The sequence below is a fragment of the Ciconia boyciana genome, chromosome 6 (genome assembly GCF_034638445.1).
Source record: "Ciconia boyciana chromosome 6, ASM3463844v1, whole genome shotgun sequence".
In the NCBI taxonomy this organism is placed as follows: Eukaryota; Metazoa; Chordata; class Aves; order Ciconiiformes; family Ciconiidae; genus Ciconia; species Ciconia boyciana.
In genome coordinates, this window is record NC_132939.1 from 45,735,253 (window position 1) to 45,753,189 (window position 17,937).

Sequence of the window (17,937 nt, forward strand, 5' to 3'; positions counted from 1 at the left end):
ATGAGTTTAAACATTTATTTAAACAGAAACTCCAAACCACTACACCCTTTAACCTTTCAAAAAAAGACAACGACAAACTAGTTTTCAGCCAGAGTGTCAGAGCAGGCATAAGTTGTGTTCCACTATAAGAACTCAGTAGCAATACTAGCAGGAGACCAACACGTACGGAGCTAGCACTGCAAGAAGGGGAGAAGTAAAAAGGGTTTAAAACTGCTCAAAGGCACTTCTGCCCACTTGCCCTTCTGTTTTCAGCCCAAGATGAAGGTGCTGGCTTTAAACTGCTTTTTGGTTGCATAGCTGGCTGGTGTGAAATCTGTGGTCTGTAACAGGCACAACGTGGATAGCGTGAATCCTCTAAGGCACATATGAGATTGCGGAGCACAGGGCATCCTCTGTCAGGGACCCTAATCCTCCACTAGATCCAAGGGGAATCCAGTCTGTGCACCTAGCTTCCCAACTGCAGAGCATTGAGAAATGAGGATAGCAGTGCACTGCAGGAGAGCGACTCCCATCAGCTTGGTGCTTGCTTATTGGACATGGCTCAGGCTCAACTCTTCACTCCTCAAAGGCACTGCCGCAACGTGGCCAACTCAATCATTTCCAACGGCAACAACAACCCTCAAGCCGGGACCCTAACCTGAGAACTGGCTCCAACACACATGGGGGAAAGGAGAGCAGAGTCACAAGGGCAACCAAGCGACGTGGCCACGCCTGGGTGCCTGATGCTCACCACCTCCCAGGAGGGCTGTCCTCCTAGCCTTCCTTTGGTAATGATGGATGGACACACCAGTACGATCCTTGCCCTGGGCACTGCACTGGAGAGACTGCACTTGATTCAGCTCCAAGATACTAGCAACAGACATGAAAGAAGTATTTAAGGAGCACAAGTTACAAGCAAAATGGTTTGGCATCCATGTCTAGAGACAAATGGGGAATGCTGGCTCCCTCGGAACAGTCTCTCAAAAGAAGAAGCCTAGGAGAGGTGATAGGATATCCAGCTCCAATACACCTAAGGCAATTCTAGTGACATGCCATCAACAGAGATGGTTTAAGCCTAATGAAATCACAACCCCACTCTCACAGCAAAGGTGAGAGGGACTCAGGACTCCTTAGAGGCTTCACGTAAGGCAAGGGAGGCTAGCTGCTCCTAGGGATCCTACCAATCCCAAAAGCTTAGTTCAAAGTCAGTTTGCTAATAAATTTAAGGGGAATAAAACTAACCTCATTCTCTAACAGGAAATGAGAAAATCTCGAGCATCAGACCATGCCTCTTCCCATCTCCAAATTTCTTGGGAAAGCCTCTCACTTCTAGAAAGAAGGTGAATTCCGGTCAGAGACTTTATCATTCATGGTCATTGGGGGAGGCTGCATCCTGTGACCACGGCATTAATGACCTATTCTGGGTAGGAAACTGCATTTCAGCTTCATCAAAACACTGAGTGGAAAAACACTGATTCTTCCCACACCCACACAGAGCGTGGGCACCAGGGGCTGAGCAGAACAGAAGCCAAGCAGGGAGCAGCTACAGGCTTATGCCAAGAAACCAGAAGCTCTGGCACCCAAACCAAGTTGAACAGCTGGAGCAAGAAATGGGTGACTTAGTCTGAGGCCCAAATGCTTGTCATCTGGTTGGGAAGCAGGTGGTCTGAAACTGAGAACCAGAGATCTCATCTCAGACAGTCCCCGCTACTGCTATTGGAAACACCCGATTCACTCATCTTGGTGCATTGCCTGGAAGTTGGAAAGCTCTAGGCACCCAGAATAAAGCCTTTAAACTCTGTCTATACAGGCCACTGGACACAGCCATATGGCCAGAAGCTGTGCCTCAAGGCCAGGGACATGCTGTCTACCATTATCTCCCTAACAGGAAGATCTCCACTGCCTCCAGAATGAGACATTCTCTGCTCCCTCTGCCCCTGAGCAGAGGGGAGCAGCCTCACCGGCTGGGCCTTACCATGTGGTAGGGAGAGGATCCCAGTCCTTCACCCCTCTGAAGTGAAGGTGGCGAGTCTTAGGGTTCAGCCAGCTTCAGTACAAAACATGTCTCCTCCTCTCATCTAGAGATGCAGTGATGAATACTGAGGTCCCAAAGGCAGCTCCCAAGAAGCAGTGAAACAATGAAAGGGCCACAAGCCGCTATTGGAGCCATCGCCATAATGGGGCCGTTCTGCCTCACGTGCAGAATTGACAGATAAGGTAAAGAGGAGCTGCTGCTGCTTCAATCACTGAGCTGGCCTAGAGCTCAGGGGCCCTTCCCCTCTCAAACTCACTCCTAGTTCATATCAAACGTACATGGGTGCTGCTCTGGAGCCTCCGGCCTCGCTCCTTGTCTGCGAGTGACCTGAAGCCAGGAAAGCCGCTCTCTGCATTCGGTTAGTGTGCTGTGAAGTTAGATGGATCCCAGTGGGCTCAGGAGACTAGAGGCTGGAGCGGCACGAGTCCGTTCCCAGGAGACACCAGGAATCTGAATCCAAGTCAGGTTTCGGATCCACTTCCATCTCCTCTTTGGCTGTCTGTGTTCCTTTGGAATGAACCTCCACCTGCCAAAACACACAGCAGTTACCCAAACAGCTCTAGGACTAGCTGCAAAGAAGCTAGGAGCTGCACAAGGCACAGTTCCTATTCTCCACAGCCATCTGGGATGCTCTGTGACATCTGACTGCCCATTCCTTCTCACCAGGAGAAATAAAGAGGAATCCCAGGTCCCTCAAGGACTGGGCTGTCCTCACAGGAAACTCTTCTTGGCTTCATTCCTGTTGCTACTACCAGAGCCTGCATCAGCAGCTCAAACAAGAGACAGGCACCATGCTCAGTCCCTCCATTCTGCTCCAAGAGAGACGTCTGTCAAGAGCTGCTTCCTTCTGCGCAGCCTCCACAATCTACGCAGGAGCCAGGATCAACGTAGTGAGCCCTGAGCATGGATATTCACCCAGGTGATGGGTCCTCACCTGCTGCATTCCCTCCGTCCCCCTGCAGAACCGCTGGAGTTGGGCACTCAGACGAACGGTTTCCTGCTGCAGCTTCTTCTGATCATCCAGACACTGTAAAACCAGGCCTCGGAGGTGTGTCACCTCCACTTGCAGAGCACTACACATGCAGCCCGCAACAGGAGATGCAGCCTTCCCTTCACTGCACGGCAAGGTTGGACTCAGGCAAGTAGGCTGCAGACACATGGAGGGAAGTCAGGTGAGGTTTGAGTGCAAGGCCAGTAGTTGTATATGCCACAAGAAGAAACCGTGCATAGAAAGTGTCACCTCAGCTTGTTTCCCCGACTTCCCAAACTTCTGGCAGCCAAGGTCAGCAAGCTACTAGTCATTACATCTTCAGTACAAAGCCACTAACTTCTTCCTTTTTCTGGGAAAGCTGATCCTGTCCTCCTATCACCAAAATCCATCTGGTTTACCCCCCTTTCCCTAAGCCTGGGATCCGTGCCTCCTCTTGGGACAGAAAACTCCTGGAATAAGGTAGTCTCACAGGTTGTAACTTCTCAGTTCTTCGTATCTCACAGCAATTCATTTTCTAAATTTCTTCTGCTAGGCTTCTGGGCCCTAGGCTTCTCTTTTTTTTCCAATTGCATTAACCACATTTTTCCACAGAACTGATCTCATTATTTTCACTCTGACCAAGCCCCAGCTTTGTGTTCTAGATTCCTGTGAATTGTTCTCTTTGCAGCATCATCTCTGATTATCAACAGCCCTCTTTTCCTCATCCAGAGGAACTACACCAATCCAACACCCTTTTCTCAGCTCTCCCCATAACTCCAACATTGCCATTTATGGTCCCCAAGAGCTTTTGGCCAAGCATTCACTTTACCCAGGGCTCTGTTTTGGGCTTGTTTAATCCAACAGGTTCCTCAGAGGCCACTTTGAGTCCTTGAAGTTTCTGGTAAGGGAGAGTCTCCTTCTCGGGCTCTGAAGATGCCATGCTCAGAGGAAAGGGGCTGTCAGGCATGGGGATGAATTCAGCATTCTCCAGCTCCTGGATACACAAAAGCAGCACTGTCAGGCCTGCCTGCCTTCCTGCAGCTGACTTCATCTCCTCAACCAATGCACCAACACCCTCTTGTGGTAAAAAAGGCAGCGAGGCCTAAAGGGCTCCCTGCGCAGCACAGCTTGGAGAACCTTTCAGAGCATCCCTTAAAGGTGGAAGGGGCCACTCGCTTTTCCCCACTTTTCCCCAGCCTAGATCTCCATTTTAAGGCATTTCTGAGACACCACATTACCTTCCGCAGCCAGCCAGGGCAGGAGCTGCTGTCAGCACTGTTGCCTCCCTTAGCTTCTGTGGTGCTGATCCAGCCCCCCAACTCACGATCTGCTTCCATTGTTCCCCGAAAGCCTCCACTAGGATTGGGGGTCTCCGCTTCCTGTTCATTATCCTCTTCCTCTCCTCCTCCAGTTGTGCAGCTCTGAGCCACTAGCAAGCAAGAGTGAAAACTTTATACTTTCCCCACCTCTGCTATTCCTGTTGCCAAACCCCAGCTGGAGCAGAGAAGATGCAGAAATTTGGGCTGTATGGCCACAGTGACAGCACACGCTGTCAGCATCTCCCTCAACAGCTTATCTCCTAGCACTCCCTGCAGGCCTCCCTAAAAGGGCTTGTGTGCAGCAGTCTTTTGTAGCTTCTTGGCCCCAGCCCTCCCACGGGTCCAAGAAACTGGACTTCATCTCTCCAGCAGCTGCCCCATAGCCCCCCTTCCCTTATCAGCTCCCTTCAGTGAATTCCTCTCAGCTTTTCCTTGTCAAATTGAAGTTCCTTAACTACAAAGGTCTTGCTGCATCCATGTTCTTCCTCCCGTTTCAGTTCTCTCTTTCCCAGCTTTGGGCCATCCCTTCCCATGCACGGCACCAACTAAGATTTCCTCCCTTTGAGCTCTTCTGTGAGGCCGCCTTTCAAACACAGAGAAACCATGCTGCAGGACCAAACTGCACCCACTCAAACTAACCACTGAATGGACTTAAACCACAGCTCCCCAGGGCAGGTTACTCACCAGTACCGATGGAGAGGCCACTGCTGTTGGATCGGATTGTTTTAGAGTTCAACACCTTTTCTGCAAGGAGAGAAGCATGCGTTCAGTTAGAGTGCAGCTAGTAAAGCAAGGCAACTCCTACAAAGGCACACAACAAAGCCTATGTTGCAGGCCTAGAGTTCAGAGCAGCTTGCCACATTCCCCCACAGCAACCTGGCCTGTTCCCAGGCAGGATTTATAGTCTAGGTCCTGGCAAGCAATACTTCATCATAACCAAGATCCCAAAATTTCATCTTAAACTTACACTTACCAACAATTATGATGGTGTGCCAGCCACGGCATGACAGATCTGGAACATGATGCAACGATCCGAATATTGGCCGAGGCCACGAGGTACAAATATCCGAGCCATGAGCTCTCTCAGTCGATGTCATTGCCAGACGCCCATTCCCTCCATTACCCCAGGCAAAGATATGGTTGTCTGAGGAAAGAAGAGATTCAGGAGCCTCAATTCCTTCCCTCCCTCTCGGCCTGTAATTGCTACAATGATCGCAGCCTCTTTGCTGTAACTGCTATTCCAAAGTATCTAATCCACCAGCTCCATTTTGCCAGTGGGAGAACAAACCGGTAACGAGTCTAACAGGCAGCCACCAAGCTGGCACTCTGCAGCCCAAGCACAGCAAATGCTTGGTGCTGCACTGGGACAACTAACAGGGCCAGACAGCCCCAGTCTAGGAGGATTTCTTTACTTCAGTGCAGTGCTGTGGGGGTGGTCTAGGAAATGATCAGTGGGAGCCAGTTAACCACCCTGCAGATCTAGTTCAAAGGAACCCACCACAACTTCGCAAAGACCCACTCACCGTCAGTAGCAGCTATGGTGAATTCATCTCCACATGAAACCCTGATCACCTGCTTACCCCCCAAGGGGCCTCCCAGCAGGTTAATTCCCAGGTGCTTCTTATAGTCCCCAACACCAAGCTGTCCGCACTTGTTGGAGCCAAAGGTCAGCAGGCGGCCTCGCTCTGAGAGGAGGAACGAGGAGACAGTCACAGTGAGGACCCAACTCTGGAAGCAGCCATGCATGCAGAGAACTAGCAGCAACAGCCCATGACCAGGAAGGACTCTGCTGAGAAGCCAGTCAGGCTGGGAGGGGACAGTGCCAGCCAAGAGGAATGGCTTCAGCCTGGGAACACCCCCCAGTTCCTTCTCCCATTGCTCCCTTTTTCTGATGCTGGGGGCTAGGACCCCTCACAGCCCTCTGACTGGTGTCACTTGGGCAAAGCCTAACTCAGTCATAAATGATTCCTCCGCTATCCCAGAGCATGATTCTTCCCCAAACTTTTTTTTTTTCCTTTAAAAGGAAAGCTGACCCAGAAGCTGATGTTTAAAAGAAGCTTCCTTTAAAAGGAAGGCTGACCCAGAAGCTGATGTTGCTGCTTCAGCTGGCCAGGAGGCAACACTGCTGAGGAACAGGAATCCTGGGTTCCTGGAGCAGGCATGAGCCCTGCTACCAAGAGCACAACCCTCAATGTCAAGGGCCAGGCTGAAAGGGCAAAGCTGATGTAAAGTAATCCAGCAATCAGCATTCACTTCTTAATACACAGGGCTCACCATCAATGGAAGCTGTGTGTGTCTTCCCTGGAGAAATGGTACGGATCTTGTAGAAGGACAGCTGCTTGGCCAAAGTAAGGGAAGTGGCGTATGGCACCTCACAGTACGTCTGAGAAAAGACATGTGGGTAAGCATAGAGTGAAAAACCACACGTTCATCAGCTAAGACCTACTCAAGCAGGTCTTGGCAGACCACAACATTAACCTAGACAGTCCCAACATGGGTATGGTAAAGAACTGCCAGAATCCATGTCACTGGCTAAGCCACCCTGGAGCAGCTTGCTACCTGTTTCACTGCCTCAGATCTGACATAAGCCCATAGGGCAGACAGGAAACTAAGGAACAAATTGCCTCTTCCCACAATCCCAGTATCCATTGTCTTGGACTGGAACTAACAAATTGGCACAAAGCTAATGAACGCTTTGTCACTATCACAGGACCTCCATTTCCCCATATACTACTGACGGCTGGGAGCCAGGGACCCAAATGCACTTACATCATGGTTGATTATCCCTGATGTGCACTGATTCAGGCCCAGCTTGTTGAACTCGTTGAGTCCACATGCCAACACTTTGCCTGTCTGGGTGAGCAGGAAAGTCCCATCACAGCCACAGTGAACAGACACAATGTTTAAGGTCTTTGGAACATCCACCTATGTGGAAGAAATATATCCCAAGAAAATCAAAATCCCAACACCTACTACATAGAAGCTGGCACATGGAAAACATATGGGGTTAGAACAGTGGTTCAGTTTGTCTGGGCACTGACAATACCCAATGCAGTTATTTTGAATGAAGGTGCAAGAATATCATAAAGTCTATAGCATACTGAAACTCCGGTCACAATGCAGAAATTCAAGGCATTCTAGACCTTGCGTGCAGACACTGGTGAGCCAGCACAGGAACCAGAAATGTGGTGCACAGGCATCCTGGCCAGCTGGAGTCTATGCACCAGACCCAGTTAGCCAAGCAGGGCTGGGTCTGTGCTGTGTGGGTGTGATACTGTGTGATCACAAATATTTGGCTTCCAGGCACATCCTTGTTGGTTTCTAACCCACAATGGGTTAGATTACCTCACTTACCCCTAGCACTATATTTCAAGAAGGTTTTACTTTCAACTAATCTTTAACTCATTATGTCAAATTCAAAGACTCCCAGTTATTTGCACTGCTGTGAGTTTCCTCTACAGACCCGAGGTATGCAATTTGGCATTTCCTACTATGATTTCTACAACATTAAGTTTGGCATTTCCAGTTCCAGCTTGGAGATCAGAGCAATGAAGCTCTAAGTCGTGATGCTGGCTGGTTTGGGAGTGGCATGTCCCTCTGCCATGATCTCTATGGACAAATGAAGCAAAATAAAGTGAGGAAGTAAAATTAAAACCCTCACAAACTTTATGATACCTCAGAAAAAACACCTGAGCCTCAGAGAGTTAATATTTCCAAACAGCAGTTAATTTGGATTTATTTTTTGGAGAAGTAGTAGTCACGGCCCTACCTTCTGAGGGGTGTAGTGATCTTCTTCTGAATCCAAGCCCAAGCGCCCTGCATCAGTGAAAATAATGCAGTTAGAAATAGCCTCACAAGGTGCCCACCCCTAACAAATGGTATTGCCTCTCCATAGTTCCAAAGGAATCTCCCTACAGAACTAGAAACCTGCTCCCCTACATGCATCATTGCCTGCCGATCCTAAAGGTAATCCAAACCCACTCACAGAACTACCCCACCCCCAAGGAAGCCAAGTGGCACCCTAGAGCTTCCCAGAGCAAAGTCCCAAGGGCTCAGTCCCCAGTTCCCCATTCCTACAAGGAAAGAAAGCCCCAAAGAAACAATGTTCTTTGCCCCCAGAACATAGCAGACAGCCCTCACCCAGACTCTGCATTACACACCTGCACCAAGCTGCTTTCTGGAGCAGGCACACCCCAGTGCCTTTAGGTTCCAGGGAGACTCTACCTACCATACTCTCCACAGCCCCACGTGTAAACTTCTCTGTTCCTGGTCAGCACTGCCACGTGGTTATCTCCACATGAGACCTGCTCCACAGGGTTGGTAAGAAAGAAATCCAGCTGCAGGGGCTCGAGCACTTCAGAGCCATAAGCCTTGTCAATGCCAATGCATCCATAATAGTCCGAGCCAAAGGCATACACCTGGCCCTCATCTGAAGGACACAAGGGAAGCTCAGTCAGCACACAGAGCTTGTATTAGGCTGCATATTAACCTCTTAGGACACGGACAGAGCAACCTCTTTTCTGTAATCATCCTCCTCTTTACTGCAGAAGAATGCCATCAGGAGAATACAGTGTCCTTTCTTGTTCGCATTAAGATGGATGACCTTACATCACAACCTGCAGCTTTTTCAGACCACCAGTGTCAAAAAATCTTGGGTTGAACCTGCCACTTTCTGTAACAGAAACCCACAAATTGACCCTGTGGCTCCCTAAGTCACTCCTCCAGCACACTGAGCACCTGAGCTTCTCTCTGTCAAACCTCTGCTTTTCCAGCACTGGCAAAATCAGCTGGAAACTACCTTGTTGAGAATTATGTTTTCATGGGTAAAGCGAGATTCAAATTCTTCCATAACAGACACCACCACAGTTAACATATCTCTAGTTCTAACCCTGCTCATTCTTTTAGAGACAGCTACCAGGTCTCAAGCTTTCTGAATTAAATAGCAAATCTCAGATACACATCTTCTTTTAACATTGGGTGACTCTTTCCCCACACAGTCCAGAAAGAGTTTCAAACACATCTACATTCTTGGCTTCAGGCTCCTCTGTCTTTAAGACGGGCATGTATGGAGGCAACACATGCACTGGTAAGAGCAGGGACTCTGCAAGCCACAAGGAGCTGTACTCAACACTCAGCTTCAACACCAAAAAGGAGCACATCCTTAGCAAAACACCCAGCCTTCTTGGGAGTCAGTATCTTCCTCTGTAAAATAATGTTGATCTATCTCCACTACTGCACCTACTATCCTCAAAACTGAGGGGTGAGCAACATATGAGACTTTCTCCTTTGTGCACAAAGCTGCTCTGCTAATCTTATTGTGAAGGCAAACATCTCCACAGCACAGCAAAGTGAGGGACGGTGGTCCCCTTCCAGCTCTCACCTGTGATGCACACTGTGAAATCATCTCCACAGGACACCTGGCGAATGGCTTTTCCCTGAAGCTTCTCAACATGCTTTGGTTGCCGGTAAGAGGCTCTGTCTCCATGTCCCAGCTGCCCGTGCAACTTGGTGCCCCCTTGCATATTCTGCAAGACAGAAACATCTGGTAAGGTTATGTATCCATAACTCCAGAGATGATGCCAATAATTACAGCACCTCAAATGAACAACAGAAGACAGCAAAGAGCAAGAGAAAGTGCGTTAGCTACCTTAGGGAAGAGACTGCTATCTGCTATGTCGCATAACAGCAGGCAACATTCTAAATGGCAGCACAGGCTTTCAGGCAGTTATGCGCTAACAAGGAGTGATCCAGTCTCAGGCCACCAGCTGGTGAGGAATCCCTGCTCCTTTCTCATCTGCCAGCCTACAGAACCCGCTCCCTGCTGCAGGACTGAAATTCATCCTTCAGCTTTTTGACCTAGTTTTCTAAATCCTAGTGGCTGCAAAGAAACCCATAACATGAAACAAATGTCACTGAAGTGGCCAGACCTATCAATTCTACAGGAAAAACAAAACAACTCTGAGTAGTGTTGAAGCTAAAACTAAAATGTTAATAGCCAGCTGAAAGTTTTCAGTGGCCATTCTTGCAGGAACATCCAGCAAATTACTTCAAGTTGCTCTCCTCCCATTTGGATCTCTTTCTTCTCTCACACACCTACCAGTATTTTCTAATCTGTCTTAACAGATTCTGTATCATCAATACAAAAGCCTGTGGAAGCCTGGAGATGCAGAATACCTCCGTGTCACTGACCATCTAAGCCTGAGAAGACTGGATTCAATTGTTTTAAATGCATTACATACCAACATTTTTTTATTCACTTTAAACTACTACAGAATTTCCACTCATAAAAAGCAGAGTTGTTCAGTATAAGATATCTCTGGTTTCACCCACAAGTTGCCTCACAGATGACATCTGTATTACAACGAGGTCATTCATCCCACCCATTCTGATCCCAGAAAACCTTCCTCAAAAGTACGCAAGCCAACAGAGCATCACAAAGCCTCCAGTGCATTTCTAGTAGTCAGGAAGGGGAGGAAGAGATGTTTGACTCAGTCTGGGCCTACAAGTCCACCACCTACAATCCTCAAGTGCGCAGCAAGCCTCCAATACACTTCCTGTCACGATGGAACATTTCTCCCAAAAACACACTTGCCTTGGGTCAGCCCCAAAGCAGATGGCCTCACAGCGTCCACTGCAATCAGATTTCTCCTTTCCAAGCTGCTTGCCCATCTGATTCTACCAGGCTCGTGAATGGAGAACAGTGTATCTGGACTCTCCTCTCCCACCCTTACCCTCTTCCTGCAGTTTCTCTCACTTACCACCCAGGTGTAGAGCTCCTTCTCCACTGTCACCACAGCAAAGTGAGTATTACCAGCACACACCTGGCGTGCACTGCAGCCACTTTTGATGGCATCCAGCTTCTGGGGGGTGGACTTCCCGCCTCCCCAGACATACACCTCACTAGTGCGCGAAGTCACCACTGCAATGGGAGCCTCGTTCATGGTACTTGACCTGCACAAGACCCCCCCACAAAACACACATGCTTTTAATAATGAGTTTGCTTTCACTGTCATCACTCATTTTCCTACTGTTGTCTATCAGTTTCCCCTTCACAACCATTCATGGTTTTTATTTTCACAAACTGTTCTCTCTGTTGAGTGCTTGTGAGGCCTCAACTGCTATAGAGAGACTCAGGATCAAACCTGTCTCAGAGCAGCAGAGAAAGTAGCCTCCAGGAAGCATTTTAAAAAGCCTACAATCCAATTTTATATCATTTTAAAAGACCGGGCTTTCACTGAATGGCCATGGAGCTGTTCTCCGTTTGTGAAAAATGAAAGCCTTTCTTGCTCAAAATACAGAAACCTCCAAAAGCTTCTAACTTCCCTCTCTCCTCTTTATTTAAATTACAGGTTTCCATCTGAGGGCAAAAATATAACTCTTTGATGCAGGTAAGAACCAATTCACAAGCAGATTGCAAAATGGAAGTTGTAATCAAAGCAAACGGTTTGCGAGCAACTCATGAACTGGAACAACTTCACATAAAGTGCTCAGATAGTACTTCCAAGTTTATGAGGAAAAAAAGATCAAATTCTATCTGACAATTCAACAGAAAAACAGCCATACATGTCACGGAAGCTATCTGCTTCACGGAGCAACCCTGCTTACAGGCTTGCTGGGGACTGTGGAGAACCTCTGCATATATCCAGTTCTAGGAAAGATATTTATATTTATTTAATATTGAACATTCAGACAGTCATATTCTTCCTGCTGAAAGGAATCCGTGTGAAAGGAGGGATTACATTACATCCTCAGATATGTACGCTATAAAGACTACATCCTTAGTAGGACAGATTAGAGCTGTATGGGACCTGCTGAGGTAAGGCTCCAGCCATACATATAAGCAGGATATAAAAGGCAGAGTAAAACATGGGACAATAACCATGTAACAACTATGTCAAATTCCCAGCATTTAGGGATCTTCTACGCTACACTATTCCATTAGGGTTGTTACAGACTAACACTCTCAGTAAAGTTCCTCTCTGGGGAGCTGTTCTCTCCAGACCTCCTTTCAAACACATGCCCAAATAATTACCTTGGTCGCTTATTTGGCCCATTAAGCAGTGTGACTTTCTCTTCCATCTCCCTGCCAAAGGAGAAAAAGCATTTTAGGAAACAGTAACATTGCCCAAAGCAATTTACTGACAAGCAGCACACACAGACTGCTTTCCTTTCCAATAAAATGCTGCTCCATCTTGGAGGAAATGTGGCAGCTGTTTACCAGCTCACAGCAATACACACAGTAAGTAGGACAGAAGTAAAGTACCATATAGCTAACAAACTTCCAGGACAGCTGAGGACAACAAACTACATATATACCAGAATGTGGCCAACCAATACCCATATTGCACAAGAATGACCTTAAATATTATCAGGATTTGGGCTTTTACCAGTGCATACAGTAAGACAAAACTCAAACTTTGCTGACCACCAAGTAAAAGAATCTTGGTATAAAGGACTAAGTCTGCTGTCCCCAAAGCAACCAATGTAGGATACAAACACTCCAGAATTATGGTCCACCTTTCATAAAAAGACAGTGTGTGCAGGCTGATGGTCAAACTAAGCTAAAATGGGCCACTTTCAATGCAACTCTCTCCAGAAGATGGAGGCAACAAAGGGAGAAAGCGAGGGTCTCTATATTTATTGCATGATATGTACATATTGAAGGGCTTTTTCCAACGACCATAGGAAGATCTCTGTCACCCTTCATTCACAGAGATTTGAAGAGTGGGAACCAGCATTCCTCAAAGGAGCCTCAGAAAGGGATGCCTCAAGGTTCTCAATACAAGAGCTTCTAAGACAAAGGATGCAGAGACCTTTCTCACCATACCCATGCACCAACAGAACACAGGGACTGATCAGAAGACAAGACAGCAAGAATGCACTTCTCTCCTAAAGAGGATGAAGTGTACTTCAACTACTGCCTCACATCAGTTGGCCAAATTAACTTAAGGACTTTGCTACAAAAGCATAAACATCACTAGTCTGCACAAACCCTCCTGTTCTCCCTGACACCTGTCCAGGTTTCAGGCAAGACCATCTGATTACCTCCTGCGTTTGCTGAGAAGGGGATGTTCAAGCAATTCATCTGCAGTGGGTCTCTTCTCTGGATCCTGAAAGAAGTGAGCAACAAGTAATTCTCTGTGAAATGCATCATCTACAACAAAATCTTGGTCCAGAAGATCTCATTCAAGCCTGCATGGACCTCCTTCCCTGACTCCCTTCAGAAGGAAAAGGATTTAATTAAGATATTTGGAATTAGTAGGGATAAATGCCAGGGATGTACAGGAGGGAATTCCACGCTCTGAAGGTATCAATACTATGTTTGCTTTCAATAAATTAATTCCCTACAGAAAGCCAGAGTCACGGTCAGAAAGCCAGAACCTTAAGAGACTGTACTGAGATCCCATCTCTGCAGCACTGCATTAGAAAATAATTGCTTCTGCCAGCCCATTAAATAATTGTTGTCAGAGTAAATCCAGCACCACTCCAGAGCCTGCAGGACTGAATGGCATCTTGAGACAATGCTTTTAGAGGACTGGAGGAAGCCCAGCCTTAGTGATGCCTCAGGCCTCACAAATTACCCAAAAAACAGCCCTCATGCTGAAACAGGCATGTCATTCCCCTTCACCCCTGAATTCCATGGCTTAGGCAGCTGGGAAGGGGTGTCTGAAAACTAAAAAAGTATTTCACCAACCTGATCAAGGCAGGAATTCACCATCTGGATCAGCTCCCGGGAATAGACAGTGGAATCAACCTCCATGGCACGATTTCCCTGTACAATCTTCACGCAGAGGTTCAGGGGATTCTAGGCAGAAACCAGAAACCACCTGTAAGGAAACTGAACTGGACAATGTATCCAATGGGGAGAGATGCTACAGGCCACCATTATTTTCTCCCTCCTTCTCTGATCAGAACACATCCTCCTTCTTCCCTGTCTAGCAGGTTCTCCAGAAACCTAAAAATAATTCCTGCAGAAATGGTATTTCTGATAGCTAGGACTTGGAGGCAACATCCAGCTTTTCACCGAATTCCTTAACAGTAGAATTCCCTAGCAGTGGAGGGAGGATAGGTTTCTCTCTGCATGGAACCTCCTGCGCAGCATATTGCCATTGAAACACCGCACAGCAGCAAAGTTACTGGGGACTCAGAATCACAGAATCGTATAGGTTGGAAAAGACCTTTAAGATCATCAAGTCCAACCATTAACCTAGCACTGCCAAGTCCACCACTAAACCATGTCCCTAAGCACCACATCTATGTGTCTACCTCCAGGGATGGTGACTCCACCACTTCCCTAGGCAGCCTGTTCCAATGCTTGATAACCCTTTCAGTGAAGTAAAATTTCCTAATATCCAGTCTAAACCTCCCCTGGCGCAACTTGAGGCCATTTCCTCTTGTCCTATCACTTGTTACCTGGGAGAAGAGACCGACCCCCACCTCTCTACAACCTCCTTTCAGGTAGTTGTAGAGAGCAAGAAGGTCTCCCCTCAGCCTCCTTTTCTGCAGGAGACTCAGTAGCCATGATAAGAGGAAGTCAGGAAAGGATGGTATTTTCACTTTGTCTCTTTAAGGGTTACAAAATCTTGCACCATGGCAGCTAGCAGCTTTTCCCATCTCGTGGCACAAGCTGGCAAATCACACATGCCAGGCAGCAATACTCCCTTTCACTCTCCCCATGCCAGCTTGACCACATTTCTCTTGCATTCAAACTTTGAGAAAAGGTAATAGGATTAAATCCTATGAAATTCAAAGGCTGGAAGTTTTTCCTACAGAATGGTGCACAGAAAATTCACAGCTAGTAATGCTGAAAAAAACAAAAAGATTACACAATCACAAACTTCCTCCTTGTAGAGAAAAGGATGTTTCATTCACAACCACAATACAAATTAGCACAGCTTGTATTCTGCATCTGGTAAACCCAGTGCTGCAGACAAGGGTGGGTTTGGCAGAAGCCAGAGAGGCTCCCACAGTGCAGGGTAGGGGAAATCATGCAGACATTTTCTCTGGCTATAGTTGGCACTTCCAGGCCACTGTTTTCTTAATCAGCAAATTTAAACAACAATGAAAGAAAAACATGAGTTAAGAAAGCTATGAGCCAAGTGTAAATCTCAGGGTGATAAAAAAATAAGGTTACTCAGTCCATCCTGGTTTGCAGACTTACAGTAGCATCAAAGGTCCTCTTCAGAGTAAGCAGCTCAAAGATGACACAGCCCACAGCCCAAATATCTGATTTGAAGTTGTATTTCACACCCTGGCAGAGTTCTGGGGACATGTAATATGGAGTTCCCACCAGCTAGGAAAAAAGAACATTTAAAAATCAGAAATGATCCAGCAGCCTTCAGTTCAGGAGCTCTGCATCCATCATGTTCACACAGGCCCATAAGCATCAGAGCTAGACGCAGCTCTGACACAGCACTGAGGTGACACAGATGACACAACCCACCAACGTGCTGGAGGGATAGGAACAACAAGCACGCTTCTTCCCTTCCCATCCACAAGCCTGTGCCTGAGTTTCTTAGAAGGTCCTAGACAACTCTCTGCTCAGATCCTGATATGGTATACACTTCTCAATAGAGTAGTAGTCATGAGAACACAGCAAGGACTTGCCCCTCTCTTAAATATACTACATTTAGAGGTAATCAGGGGCTTACGTACTGACCAGGCATATGGAAGTCCTCATAAGAGGGTAAAGGAAAAGGGATCTAGCAAAGCTTCCAAACACAGATGCCAGCCCATGGCTATGGAGCCACTGTCTGATCACAACGTACTGCCAGGACAAAGGCTACTCTGTCTCCGACGAAAGAGGGGTTACTTTTGGGTCAGTAAGTAGAAAGCTGGCATGAGTCCCACCTGAAAGGCTTTCACTTCAGAAGTGGGCTTTCCTGAACAATTGGTTTAAAACAAACACTCCACCACACACAAAAATCCCAAAACCCAGCACTTAAATACAGAAGCCCTCCCACATACAACAGAAATAGTGTAATAGCTCAAAGTCACAACAAGGAGACACAGAACAAACATGGTAAAAGGTGTAAGAATGAAGCTTCCAGATTAATGAAGCTCATTCCCTAGCAAGGAAATAGCGAAATAAAATGAGAAAGACAGAATTTAGGAGAAGGAGAAATATTTATAGTTGCCCTCTTTTTAACTCTCTCAGCAAAGCTCCAAGGACTACAAAGCTTGCCTTTCATTAGACTTTGCTAGTACACTAGATACCTAATGGGCACATTCAGAATCTGCCATCTCCCTTCCATTTCCCGTGAAAGAGCGTGACAGCTACAGAGCTACATGAGTACTAGCCATGCGAAGGTTTAGAAGCCCACCTAGTTGGAGTATCATATGGAGAACTAGGACACTGCACATAAACCTTTTTTAAGCAAAGGATAATGTAAGCTTTCTGTAAGAAAGACACAGACATATTTTCTGTATCTTCCTTGGTAAATGGGAAAAAGAATGATAAATTAAGAAATCAGCGTTTAGTAAGCAAGACATAAACATTTTACATAATCGTAATTTGACTGTTACAATTATGAATACTGACAATAACATGTTGTGCACTCATTTCACAAAAAAAATGACTTCCAGACCGCCACTGGTCATTAGATCTATCTGAGCCACTACCCCAGAGCACAGTAAGCATATACAGAATTAAATACAGTTGAAGGTATGCAGTTCAAAATTTTTCAGAAGTGAAAAAGGGAAAAAAAAAAAGCTCGCAGCTACAGATGAACACACACAACACAGGCAAAAACAAACCTGGAAATTCATAGCACAGACTACACTTTCTCTGAAAGCCAGAAGGCTATGAAAAGTATGACAAAATAGAACTGGTTTTGCTGCAGCCCAGCTTAGCGAGGGCTTTATGCAGTAGCCTTCAGTTCCCACTTACGTGCAACTGCATAATAGCTCTCGTGTTCTGGAAGGAGGTTGGCAAGTATTTAACTACACATCCTAACAGAACACCAATAGCTTGCATTAAATCTAATAATACGGCCTAGTAAGGGGAAGTGCAAGCTGGCTTGCATCCCAAACTGTAATAAAGGCCTTTAGCAGATAGGAGCTCCAGACAATGTCTCCCTTTCCAAGCCTAGTGCTCACCACAGAAATTAATGCAGCTGGGAAATCCAGGCTGAGCCTTTCAGGTACCTGCAATACAGCTTACCCTGTGTCTTAACTCTGGCTGTGAAACTGTTTTCTGGAAGGGTCTGGAACAAAGCCAAGCTTGACAGCCTTCTGGTAGAATTAATCTCTCCTACAAAGCTTTGCCCCCCTCCAAGAGCATTACCAATAAACCATACACCTGGTTACCATAAGAAGCCTTTTTTGCTTCTTTGTAATTCAGTTCAGAGCCTGAGCATTAAAGAGATAAAAGACATGTATCTATGGCATGGTGCAATGTCAGGCAAGCACATCCAAGCTATCTCAGATCCAGCTGAGGCAAAACGCCCCTGTTAGCGCAGCAGCATGCCCAAATTAAATTAACTTGGTAAGCTGGGCTTAACTAGTCCAGAGGGAGAGTGCTGTATTGATGTGACTATACTGCTGTCTCTCTACCTTCGGATAGCACTGCCTTCATGTTACATAGATTCACCTTTGGAAGTACCATGCCTAGGTACCAAGGAAAGAAGAGCAGT

General features: G+C 46.7%; 1 protein-coding gene across 1 annotated transcript in view; it reads right to left on the reverse strand.

The window, feature by feature from the left end:
• The window catches only part of NEK9 (NIMA related kinase 9), a 26,018-nt gene continuing 8,081 nt past the window's right edge, over positions 1-17,937 (reverse strand). The window contains exons 6-22 of the mRNA XM_072865590.1: positions 15,465-15,596; positions 13,998-14,108; positions 13,349-13,413; positions 12,336-12,386; positions 11,062-11,254; positions 9,684-9,828; positions 8,532-8,732; positions 8,073-8,119; positions 7,073-7,228; positions 6,578-6,686; positions 5,827-5,988; positions 5,277-5,447; positions 4,988-5,047; positions 4,223-4,413; positions 3,814-3,978; positions 2,949-3,161; positions 1-2,540 (exon numbers count right to left, since the gene is read on the reverse strand). Of these exons, the coding sequence (XP_072721691.1) occupies positions 2,418-2,540; positions 2,949-3,161; positions 3,814-3,978; positions 4,223-4,413; positions 4,988-5,047; positions 5,277-5,447; positions 5,827-5,988; positions 6,578-6,686; positions 7,073-7,228; positions 8,073-8,119; positions 8,532-8,732; positions 9,684-9,828; positions 11,062-11,254; positions 12,336-12,386; positions 13,349-13,413; positions 13,998-14,108; positions 15,465-15,596 (2,295 nt within the window). The 3' untranslated portion in view covers positions 1-2,417. The remainder of the gene's footprint in view (positions 2,541-2,948; positions 3,162-3,813; positions 3,979-4,222; positions 4,414-4,987; positions 5,048-5,276; positions 5,448-5,826; positions 5,989-6,577; positions 6,687-7,072; positions 7,229-8,072; positions 8,120-8,531; positions 8,733-9,683; positions 9,829-11,061; positions 11,255-12,335; positions 12,387-13,348; positions 13,414-13,997; positions 14,109-15,464; positions 15,597-17,937) is intronic.